Source organism: Mizuhopecten yessoensis, unplaced genomic scaffold (genome assembly GCF_002113885.1).
Source record: "Mizuhopecten yessoensis strain PY_sf001 unplaced genomic scaffold, ASM211388v2 scaffold11125, whole genome shotgun sequence".
Classification (NCBI taxonomy): Eukaryota; Metazoa; Mollusca; class Bivalvia; order Pectinida; family Pectinidae; genus Mizuhopecten; species Mizuhopecten yessoensis.
Window position 1 is genome coordinate 1019618 of NW_018408892.1, and position 12044 is coordinate 1031661.

General features: G+C 35.7%; 1 protein-coding gene across 3 annotated transcripts in view; it reads right to left on the reverse strand.

Moving 5' to 3' along the window:
- LOC110466246 overlaps window positions 1-12044 on the reverse strand; it is a 21390-nt gene that overhangs the window by 8555 nt on the left and 791 nt on the right. The window contains exons 1-6 of one of the 3 annotated variants that reach the window (XM_021522650.1): window positions 11184-11516; window positions 9024-9239; window positions 8197-8337; window positions 7768-7863; window positions 6323-6486; window positions 1072-1129 (exon numbers count right to left, since the gene is read on the reverse strand). In XM_021522650.1, the coding sequence (XP_021378325.1) occupies window positions 1072-1129; window positions 6323-6486; window positions 7768-7863; window positions 8197-8337; window positions 9024-9152 (588 nt within the window). In that variant the 5' untranslated portion in view covers window positions 9153-9239; window positions 11184-11516. Of the gene's footprint in view, window positions 1-1071; window positions 1130-6322; window positions 6487-7767; window positions 7864-8196; window positions 8338-9023; window positions 9240-11183; window positions 11517-12044 lie in introns of those variants that run through there. The other 2 variants (XM_021522649.1, XM_021522651.1) reach the window with 2 other exon arrangements.

Here is a 12044-nt window from a genome sequence, read left to right on the forward strand (position 1 = left end):
TCTCAAAAGTTGCCCTGAAAAGCTTAGGACCAAGGGGAACCTACATATAAAATTTGGGAAAGATCCCTCTGGTACTTCTTGAGAAATAGCGATAACAAACTTTCACTATCAAAATCCAAGATGGCTGCCTGTCGGGCATGTTGTTTATCCGATCAGTCTCAAAAGTTGCCCTGCAGAGCTAAGGACCAAGGGGAACCTGCATATAAAATATGAGAAAGATCCCTCTGGTACTTCTTGAGAAATAGCGATAGCAAACTTTCACTATCAAAATCCAAGATGGCTGCCTGTCGGCCATGTTGTCTATCCGATCAGTCTCAAAAGTTGCCCTGCACAGCTAAGGACCAAGGGGAACCTGCATATAAAATATGAGAAAGATCCCTCTGATACTTCCAGAGAAATAGCGATAACAAGAATTGTTTACGGACGGACGACGGACCACGGACCACGGACCACGGACGCAGGGTGATTTGAATAGCCCACCATCAGATGATGGTGGGCTAAAAATGTAATCAGCCAAAGTTATAATCACGTAAGTTTAATGTAACATATGACTTCATTGATAAAAGTTTGTCGGTGAAATCAATAAAAAGAAATCCCCCTCAAAATACATTACTTCACAGTAGTTGATTCTCATGTATCATGTTTAATAACAAGAGTTAACTCACCAATGTTACATGTTTTATAATCATCATGGGGATCTCTGCTCCAATAACATTCATACTTGTGCCCATTTTTTTGGTTCATTCATGATTTCAGTGTATGATCTCAACACCAGTCAGTGTGATTCATGACATCATAATGCAATTATGACATCACAAATTATTTTATTTGATTTCATACTAAAATATTTAATTGACCAGTAAGAATTACGGGAAATCCGAAGGGACAGATATGGGTATCACTATATGCTCCCATCCCCCATTTTTTGGAGGAAGGGGAAGAAAGAGAAAGGAAAAGGAAGCAGGAAAGGAGGAGGGTGTTTCAAAAGAAGAACACAGAGAAAAGAAAAGGTAGCTATGGAGGCAGCAGAACAAAAACAAATTATAACAGAGAGGATATTTTTATGCTCACCCATCCATCACTGTGACTGGTAAGATGCTTCAAAACACCTGATACAAACAGCTGGTATCTACAATAAATAGACAGACCTCTATAGATAAAACACCTGTTGCATTTCCAGGGCTGCCAACTCTCACACTTTGGGAGGCATTTTCACTCAATGTAAAACTGTCATATTGACTAAATCTGCTAGGACCATAATGAGACCTAAATCTCGTACATGTCAATATTTCTTTCTCCAAACTCCCTCCACACAATTTTCAGATTGCCTGTGTCAATTTCCTCCAAAACAATTTCACTTAGGATAAATTGATATCATGGGATTTATCAATGAGCCCAAGTTGATCAGCTATCTAGTTTACTCAACTATGAGAGAATCCAACCATACATGTACAATAAACAGACAGATGCTTGAACACGTTCTTGAACTGGAGTGAACATTCTAAACATTTAAGGATGACAAAAATCACCAGAAGCATATAACGACAAATAACTGCTTTCACATAGCTGGTAAATTAAACAAGAGGCCCAATGGGCCTGAATCGCTCACCTGGTATTAATCTCACAATCTTAAAAGTGGACTAAAATACAGCTACAGGCAGAATATCAGTGTTTGATTCATAAGAATCTATTAAAAGATTTAAACATATGACACCTGTGACCTTGAATGTCGAACAAGGACATTAGGTTGAACAGTGTTTAAAGTCTTCCAAAATATCACAACCCTGGACCTATTGGTTATACAGAACAAGTCATTTAAAGATTTAAACATATATTGACCACTATGACCTTGAATATGGGCGAAGGTCATTCATTTTGACAAAATTGGTAGCCCTTTATCCCAGCCTGTTAATGACCAAATATCATCACCCTTGGCCTTTGGCTAATTTAAAAGAAGTCGTTTAAAGGTTTTAAACATATTTGACCCCTGTGACCTTGAATATATGTAATGGTCATTCATTTGAAGAAACTTGATAGCCCTTTATCCCAGCATGCTACTGGCCAAATATCATAATCCTAGGTCTCTTGGTTATTCAGAAGAAGTTGTATAAAAGTTTTAAACATATTTGACCCCAGTGACCTTAAATATAAGAAAACATCATTCATTTGAATAAACTTGGTTGCCCTTTATCCCAGCATGCTACTGGCCAAATAGCATCATCCTAAGACTTTCGGTTATTGAGAAGAAGTTGTTTACAGGTTTTTAACATATTTGACCCCTGTGACCTTGAATATAAGTCAAGGTCATTCATTTGAACAAACTTGGTATACCGTCATCCCAGCATGCTACTGGCCAAATATCATTATCCTAAGCCTCTTGGTTATTCATTAGAAGTTGTTTAAAAGGTTTTAAACTTATTTGACCCCTGTGACCTTGAATATAAGTAAAGGTCATTCATTTGAACAAACTTAGTATCCCTTCATCCCAGCATGCTACTAGCCAAAAATCATCACTGTGGGCATTTTGGTTATTCAGAAGAAGTTGTTAAAAGTTTTTAACATATTTGACCCCTGTTACCTTGAAAATAGGTGAAGGTCATTTATCTGAACAAACTTGGTAGCCCTTCATCCAAGCATGTTACTGGCCAAATATCATTAGCCTAGTCCTCTTAGATATTCAGAAGAAGTTGTATAAAGATTTTTTAAGACAATTGACCCCTGTGACCTTGAAAATAGAAGAAGGTCATTCATTTGAACAAACTTAGTAACCCTTCATCCCAGCATGCTACTAGCCAAAAATCATCACTCTGGGCATTTTGGTTATTCAGAAGAAGTTGTTTAAAGTTTTTGACCCCTGTGACCTTGAAAATAGGTGAAGGTCATTTATCTGAACAAACTTGGTAGCCCTTCATCCTAGTTTGCTTCTGGCCAAATATTATCACCCTAGGCCTTTTGGTTATTAAGAAGAAGTTGTTTACAGTAAAATATTGACGCCGGGCGCCGGACGGACAGACGGACGATGCACCATGGCATAAGCTCACTTGGCCCTTCGGCCCAGGGTGCTGTTTCACGACGCGTACGTGAAGTTACGGGTACCCGTAAATATTAACGTGCACGTAACTTAGTGCACGTAAGTTACGTAAGGGGTGTTTCACGAAACCGTACGTAACTTTTCACATTTACGTACGGGTTTACGTGCACGTGAATTATACCGGAAGTGAATAATCCAACATGATGTGATGATCCTTAGGTTTAAAGCGGTTACAATCTTAACCATTCAATGATTTCTTTAGACTTAACATACGGCGATTCTCATTGGAATATTTCCATTTATGAGGTGGCCAGAACTTTCAGAAGTGGAACTCTCTAGTGTCAGTAGTGAAACTAATTAGAGCCCCGTAGAACCCGAGGCAGCACATGAGAGCCCGGTACAGCTGGGTAGAAGTATTTGAATCGCCCGGGCCTTTTCTTTTAATGTCATGTCGTACATGTAGCAACTGTGTAATTTTTACATATATTAACAATATAAATGTAATGATGAAGAAACCTATCATATTCTACAAATCCATACTTGCCAACTCTCCCTATTTTGGAAGGAGATTCCCGATTTTGAACCCTGAAATTCAGCTATTTCAACTATTCCTATTTTCTATTATCTGATGATTTCATCTGAAAGAACAACTCAAAAGATGCCACTTATTAGTTATCTAGTTATAGTTAAAAATATATATATATAAACATAACAATATTATGCCAATTTAGAATTAGAAATATAACAACTGTCAAGTACATGTACATTTAATATCGTACATTTGACAGTACCACGGAATAAATTTTAAGTCCGTCACAGTACTTGTATTATTGGGACTATCTGATCGCCAGTTCAACTAAATATTAATAAGTACATTGCTTTGTAAAACTCTGATACAACTAAATATTGTTGTATTTTTAGGCATGGAAATATTAATTGTGAGGATTTTTATCATTTCACAAACACGATGATTTCCAATTCGTATAATTATAGAGGCCACAATAAAACACTGGGCAAATATTACATGTAACTGAAAGTTTACAAACAAAAATAAGCTTTTGGATTTGGAATTGCCGCGGACTCTTGGGGTGAACCGGAATCAGTAGTCAAACATAAGCCAATTAATTGTGTAGGTATTGTTACTATAAGGATGCAACACAGTAAAAGTGTATCCTCTTAAAAAACCCACCAAAGAATTTAGATTGACAGACTTACGACGTGTTGTAAGAGAAGCACCATAACAATATCACAGCGACAAGATAGCGGATAGTTAAACGTTAAGTTACCTTCAAACATAACTTCCGTCGACTTTAACTTTCTTGCCGTTGCTTTTCCTTTCAACTACTGAATCATTGCATAATCTACATGTACAAACTATAATCGGAGATGAGGGGTTGTCTAGATATCAGTGGTAGGGATCAGGTCGGTTGGCGGACAGTTTCACAAAGCGGTACTCGTCGAATGACAATTATATCGGGATCAAATCGTTATAAAACAACCATTTTCTAACATACTTTCATATTTTTTTCAATTACAAAAATATTTGCAACAGGTGCGCCAAGGTTGGGTAATGTGAACTCTGGAATCCAAAGACAGAACGAAATGACACAACAGTTCGTGATTTTTTGGGCAGATTATGATCAATTTCTTACTCTTTTTTGATATACGTTAGTGACGCGTCATAAGCCTTTCACGATACGTCATTTCTCCATTGCATCTATCAACATTTTTTCAATAAATTTCATGAATTTGTTTGACATCCAATTTTTATACTTAACGTCCTGCCAGAAAATTACACGTTGTTCTTGCTAGTAGTATTTACATGTACATAATTATCTAAGGTTCTGTTATTGAGATAACAGTTTTCATCAAATTTACTGTTGACGTCTTTCTAATAGGACACAATGGCCAATTTACTCATTATGGTTAAAAACTTAAGAAATGGGTGATAACATTAACCTAATTAACGGAAGCTTTGGATAATACTGCAGATGTACGCAAAATGTCATTAAAATCAAACAACGAAGCCAGGGGAAATTATTGGAAAGCCCCCCAGTAAAATAACATACAACCCAATGGGATAATGACGTAACGTTGAAGACTTACATGTACGGCACGTCATTGCATACAACATCTTTCATACATTTCTACACATTTTTCTTTAAATCATCTTAAAGTTAATCCGAAATGTTATAAAAACAAAATTTGATATACCGTGAAATAGAATTTCCCACATTTTTATTTCATATTAATTTTATACTTTTTCTTAAAATGGATAGCAAATTTGCAGAAATTCATTTTTTCTGATATAATCAGGTTAAAGTTAAACATGAACAACGACTTGCATAATTATTAAGCGAAATATTATATCATATCTTCAAAATCAGCTAACGAAATAATATTGAAGTATTTTGAAATAAATATCATCGTTTATGAAATTAAAATTTCGTTCAATTTCATCACAAAACTCATCATTAAAAATCATGAAATATATCTAGAAATGCATGGAATATATAACGTCGCTGTTACCATCCAAGTAAAATATTGGGAAGATACGGTACTTTTGGCCCCCTACTTGTGATTTGTTGGTTTAGACACACTCATCCCCTATGTAATGCCCACTTGAGTTTATTTATTTAACACGACACAATACGGCAGTCATTTGTTTCCTTTTATGACGTCTGAACGTAAACTTACGTGTGGTTTACGGCAGGTATTTGTTGGCGTAAGTTACGTGAGGTTTTAGGCGTAAGTTACGGGTATCCGTAACTTATTTACGTGCACTCGTAACTAATGTGTACGTCGTGAAACGGACCAAAAAACTTACGTACGGTTTACGGGTACCTGTAACTTTACGTACGCGTTGTGAAACGGCACCCTGGTGAGCTAATAAATAGTGTTTTATATGCTTAAGGACCCCTGTCCCACTGCACTGTGGCTTTTCCTATAAACAGCTATCTCCCCTTAATTTCTCACCTGTATACAAGCACACCTAGCTTCATTTGTATCACCATGCTTGGAGGTGAAAATCAATCCATATCACTACCCAGGTGTAAATGTGCCAAAATATTGAGACTTTCAAAATATTTTTAATTTTTGTAAGTTTTTATTTTTCAGAATTTTGGTAACAGTACATTACACTATCAACATTAAATTCTAATAAGCACATTCTTTAACCTTCTTTCAACAATTCATAATTTGCCTTTATTTTATTTACCTAACTGATATTGATAAAGTTTTTCAAAATATTTTTGCTAGTGACATTTAGGTTGTGTTTTCCAGACTACTGACCTCTCCTTATTGTTGGAATACTGGTATTGTGATGTAAGAATGGTCAGCAGTATTTCCGCCTGGCTCTCTAGTCTACAATCCTCACTGGACACTCCAAGGTGGTCAAGAATTTCCTCCAAGGTGTGGACAACAATACTGTTCTCACAACTCTCACCACACACCTGCTTAAACAAAGAGCACCCACCATGTCAAAAGGCAGACAACTGTTCCCTGTATTGACAACAGTTTGATGACTGGCAACTGCAGCCTGCATCAAAAAAGGGCACTAAATTTACGAAACAAGACATACGGTGCACCAATTTTCTTACAATATAATAAATTTTAATAATAATAATTTGAGGTTCTTATATACCGCTTCATCACAACCTAGTACATAATATACAATTATAGCATGGTGATGAGGTCCATACATGGTTTTATCGACCTAAGTTAGCAATATTGACCAAGGATGCAGTCCGAGGTCAATATTGCTAACCTAGGTCGATAAAACCATGTATCGACCGAAATCACCATGCTACAATAGTATTATTAATTTAATTGATTTTTTCAAAATATCAGAAAAAAATGTAATTTCCATTTTTTTTAGTCACAAATTTTAAAATTAACTAAACAAAAATATCAGAAAAATAACATTTTTTAATTAAATATCTGCAATAATCTGCAATAATCATTTAAATATCTGCAATAAGTGACTTGCAGTGTTAATCTTGATCATTACTGTGTTCATCTCCCATGAGGTGTTAATCATCTAAATGACTTCACAAAAATTCCAGAATCTATTTATAGCAGGTCAATAACACTTTTTCTACCAACTTTTTTGAACACCTGCAAACCACTCAGGTTTATAACTACTTTTACAGGTGGTCACATGATGTTGTTTCAGCCAATCAGAGTCAGCTCAAAATCAATTAAAATAATAATGTAATTTGTAGGTCGTCTCAAAGCGGTTCACAAATTATTATCCGTGGTTATAGGGCCTTTGCAACCAGCCAATATCTTTCTCAACTCCCTGGGTAGCATACAGCCGTTGCTGCCATTTTGGCGCTCACAGCTAGCATTCTACATTTCAAGCACTGCCCAACCACGTACTCATTTACAGCTGAGTAGACTGGAACAAGCGGAGTAAAGGCCGTATCTTGCTCAAAGATACAACACAGTGTCGTGACTCGAACTTCAAGGATTACATTCTTTTCATTAGCTAGTTATGGGATTCTTAACAGCCCATCAACACAAAAGAGGTTATTAGGGCCAACAAAAAGTCAATAAAGCATGTTAAAGGAAAAAGACATGAACCGAACGTAAAGGTAAAAGACAAATGTCAACCAGATGTACCAGATGCTGACCTTTATATATTCCATGATGTACATTACAGAAAGTCCCCAAATCCATGTGTGAATTCACAGGAACGCTTATCAGTCATTGAGGAATGAGATTATTATGTATACCTTCACAAGAGAATCCAGGCTAGCCTCAGATTTAACACATGTGTCAACAATACACTCCAGTAGTCTAGCAGGCAGCAAAGGATTGTCTACCAGGGTCTGGAAAGATACAAGGATTACCATACAAATTGATTATCAAGAAGTAGGCAAAATCATATCCGATAGAAAAAAGGCTGACCAGCGGCCTCTCATGTTATGGGAGTACAGGCTAGAGGCACTATATCTTAAGATGAGTTTTTTTGGAGTTTTTAGCACATTTGACCCCTTTTACATGTAACTTCAAAGTGAGTTATATATATCCTATGCATGGCACATCGATCTCCAAAGTATTAAGTACAATAACCCTTGTGTGGAAATCTGTTAAAAAGAATGATTGTCCAGATTGTGAATTTCCATGATTAATGGAGGCAGGATCTGAACAAAGAAAATCACCTGTGTGATAAGTATGTCAGCATGCTGCAGGGCATTCAGGCTCAGGTCCACACAACAAGGACTGGGCATATACAGAGACAAGGCCTTGATGTGTCTGTCCAGCTCAGCCCGGTATGGTCGCCCAACTGTCTCATGGTAAACCTAAAATGTAAACCAGAGCAATAGTCATTGTAGGAGGGAAGTACAGCGTCTTTGAAGAAGGGGTTGACAAACTGACCAATGGAAAGGGCTGACAAAATGTCATTCGACACAGATGCAGATGAAGCTTCATACAGTAGAACAGTGTGTCATTGGGACACAAAATGGAGTGGGGATAAAATGTCTTATTTGACAGGGACAAAGTGTTATTTGGTGGTTGAAGTGTCAATAGACAGGGGAAATATAACTGAAATGTGAAATGAAACAAAGTACCGCTAGATAGGGGTTGGGGGTGGGGGGTATTGAAAGCCCCCTTCCTGGGATATTATAAAATAGTGATTTTATTTGTAGGATGTTTTCTTTCATTGAATCCTGAACATTATTTTCAAAATGATGATGAGTCTTATAACCAATTGCATTGCATTTGGGTCTCAAAATGTAGGTGAAACCCACAGGGGTTAAGTGTAACTGGAGGGAGAAAATGTTAAAAAGTGGAATAAAACAAAATGTTTCTAAATGGGAACAAAATAAACTGATATTGGATGGGAACAGTGTGTCAGTAGAGTAGGACATTGAAGAACATTTTTTCTTCAAATTGGGACAGTGTCAAGATGTTACTTAATGGAAACAACAACAAAAAAATCATAAAAAGCTGGTCCATTGAATAGTTTTGTTATGAAAGAATTTACCCTTTGACAGTAACTGGCCCAGTTAAATGCATTGTTAACAGATTTGTCATTCCAGCGAGTGATAGCATCGCCGCCTGCCTGGCGTACTATGTCAGCAAACGCGTACACATTCTTCATCAGTGTGTCCATCGAGGTTACAGAGGCCGGCCAGCTGGGACACACACATCTCTCCCTCTTTGCCACATCAGTTACATGTAGCTTGTCTGTAGTCAGTAACTGAAGCAGAAATATAGGATCAGACAAATGGTCTTTCTTTCAGCTACTAAATATCCATCTGTGTCTTCCAAAAAACCCACCACAACAGTTCAAAATAGAGGAAATTTTTTAACCTGGTTTATTATGGAAAAAATAATGAATAAATATGTGCATTATTCCTGCAAAAACACAGAAAATAACAGGTGCTATCAATACTCAAACAACATTGTCATTTAAATATAAGAAAACATTACTTTAATTTACTCAAAGAATAATTGATATCTGGAAAAGGCATATTTTTATGACAGAAATTGCATACACAGCAACTGTCTACATTTTTGTATTGTAAAAGTTGAAATTTTCACAAGGTAAAAATGTTCATGTTATATTTGTGTAATGAGTATATTAGTGTGAAAATATCTATACACAAGAATATTTATTTATAGGTTATATAGATTTAATATAGACAAATACAATATAAATATTTCAGAACTGTTACCAGTTGGAAATTTTCACATGTAGTAATCAAAAGGTTCAAAATGTGAATGTGGAAAGAGTAGTGTGCTTCGAATTCCACTGGGGATCAAACTTGTGATCCAAGACTTCCTATTTGGACACTCCACCACTGACCTAAATTTCCTCTAGTGCGAAACTAGAAGACGACAATAACCCTACATTGTATGTACAATTAACATCTGCCACATATAAATGTATTATAATTATATAATATCCATACCGGAAGTTGTGTGACTGCCCGTTACTTGACCTCTTATCAGGTCTCTGTCAAAGTAGCCTGAAATTCTCTCAATGATTAATTAAGACAGTCATATAAAAAATGCCTTATAATATTATGCTTAAAGAATATATTTTTACCATACAATGTGTTATAGGTTTGTTTATTATTTTTCATTGACAGAATGTAACACTCTTGTGGTCTCTCTGATAGGGAGGCGTTATAATTATCGACTTATTCATACAAGATACTCTATCTTGTTCACCAAAGCAGGACATGGCATATTCCTTAGCCTGTTGAATTTTGTCATAAATAGGTAGTAGAATATATACAGCAGGTCCAGTACACTCTGCCGATTGAGCTATATAGCTGTAAAGACCTATAACAGCTGTATTGACCTATCTGAAATAGGTCTTTTGAGCTATTTTCAAGTGATTTTCTTTTTTAAGGAAATTTTCTTTTTTAAGGAAAACGAAACAAAGTCGCTTTTAAAAGAAGATTGTATCATTAGGGTGATAAAAAAAGACATTAAATATAAGGATTCTTTTTAAAAATTAATGATGTAAAAAAAATTGGAAATTTTACATTAATGAAAAATGAAAATAAACATCTAACTGTATGCTTTTTGTAGTCAACATAACCATAAACCTTATTGTTTTATGCGACTTTCCTTTAATTCAATGAAAATTGAAATCTGAGAAAATATAGCTCAATACAGCTATAATTTATAGGTGTATATAGCTATATAGGTCTTTATAACTATATAGCTCATGATCAATCGGCAGAGTGTACTGCCTACTGGACCTGTACAGTACTCCCTAAGTTAATAATTTGTTATAATCTGATAATAATACTGTAGTCCTTGAGTGTAGAAAATACCACCTCTATGTTTTTAAACACAAAGAAGGGGTATTTTGGTGGATATTCTTTAATCTGCGACTATATTTTTATCAACTTAATACAACTTTAGGGACCTGTGGTCTCGCATGGCAAACTAAGAATAACCCTTGGAATTTACTCATCGATAGCCTCAACAGTTCCTCTGTCTGCATTGCATATTTACACTGTATCTAAGTCTGAGTGTTTGCTTACTAGTTCACACCTATTTTGATGTTAGCCATTGTTATTTTAATAGAGGGCGGAGCTCTCTCACGGGCCCAAAGGGCCCGTGAGAGCGAAGCTCTCCCTATAGGTAACACGTATGTAAGAAAAATAAAGAATATTCACAATACCTATGGAACTGAAAAACTTGTCTTAACATGGCCGCTGGTCGCACGCGCTGTAGTCTCCGCCATCTTGATCTCGAAACAAGTTCTCGTTTGCTGAATCTCGAACAAACGTTACATTTTTGTAAGATTTAAAACTCATATCTAACTATAGGATACTTAAATATTTGATACTTTCCGGTTAAAGATGTAAACTCTCTTGACATAACGTTACCGGCTACATTGCTCTAGTTCTGAATGGTCGAAAAATTATTGTATCGGCAGTATAGTCTTGGTCAATCAGACGCTTGCGCAGACAACAAGAGTCTGGTTGAACGAGACTATCACGTAGAGTTACGGTCCTTGCACGACAACTCTGGGTAGAGATTGCAATGTTGTATATTTAGAAAACGGAATATCAACAAAACAACGTGGTTGTCAACAAAAAGGGAGTTTATCACAGTGACGCAAAATGATAGGATAAAAAAACATACAAATATTTTCATCAGAATTTTTTAATTGATATTTTGCACGAAGAAAATAGAAGAAAAACAATTGAATCCATACTGTAACATTTTCATTTTTGATTACTTTCTCACAGCTTTTTTTATTCATAAAAGAAAATCTGCTGTTTTACAAATCTGCACGATTTAAAAAAAAATCTATCCAGTTTAATGTGCTGGACTGATTCAATTTTTAATTGAGGAAACAATACATTTTCTCTATTGCTAAAACTATACATAAAGCAGAGACATATAAAGCATATAGTCAGTAAATTGCTGAAACAAATGTATTCATCCACAATATATATATGATATATAGATCTATTGACTCTCTTGGCTGCAATGATGGGTATTGAAAAATGACAAAAAATGTGATTTCGCATAT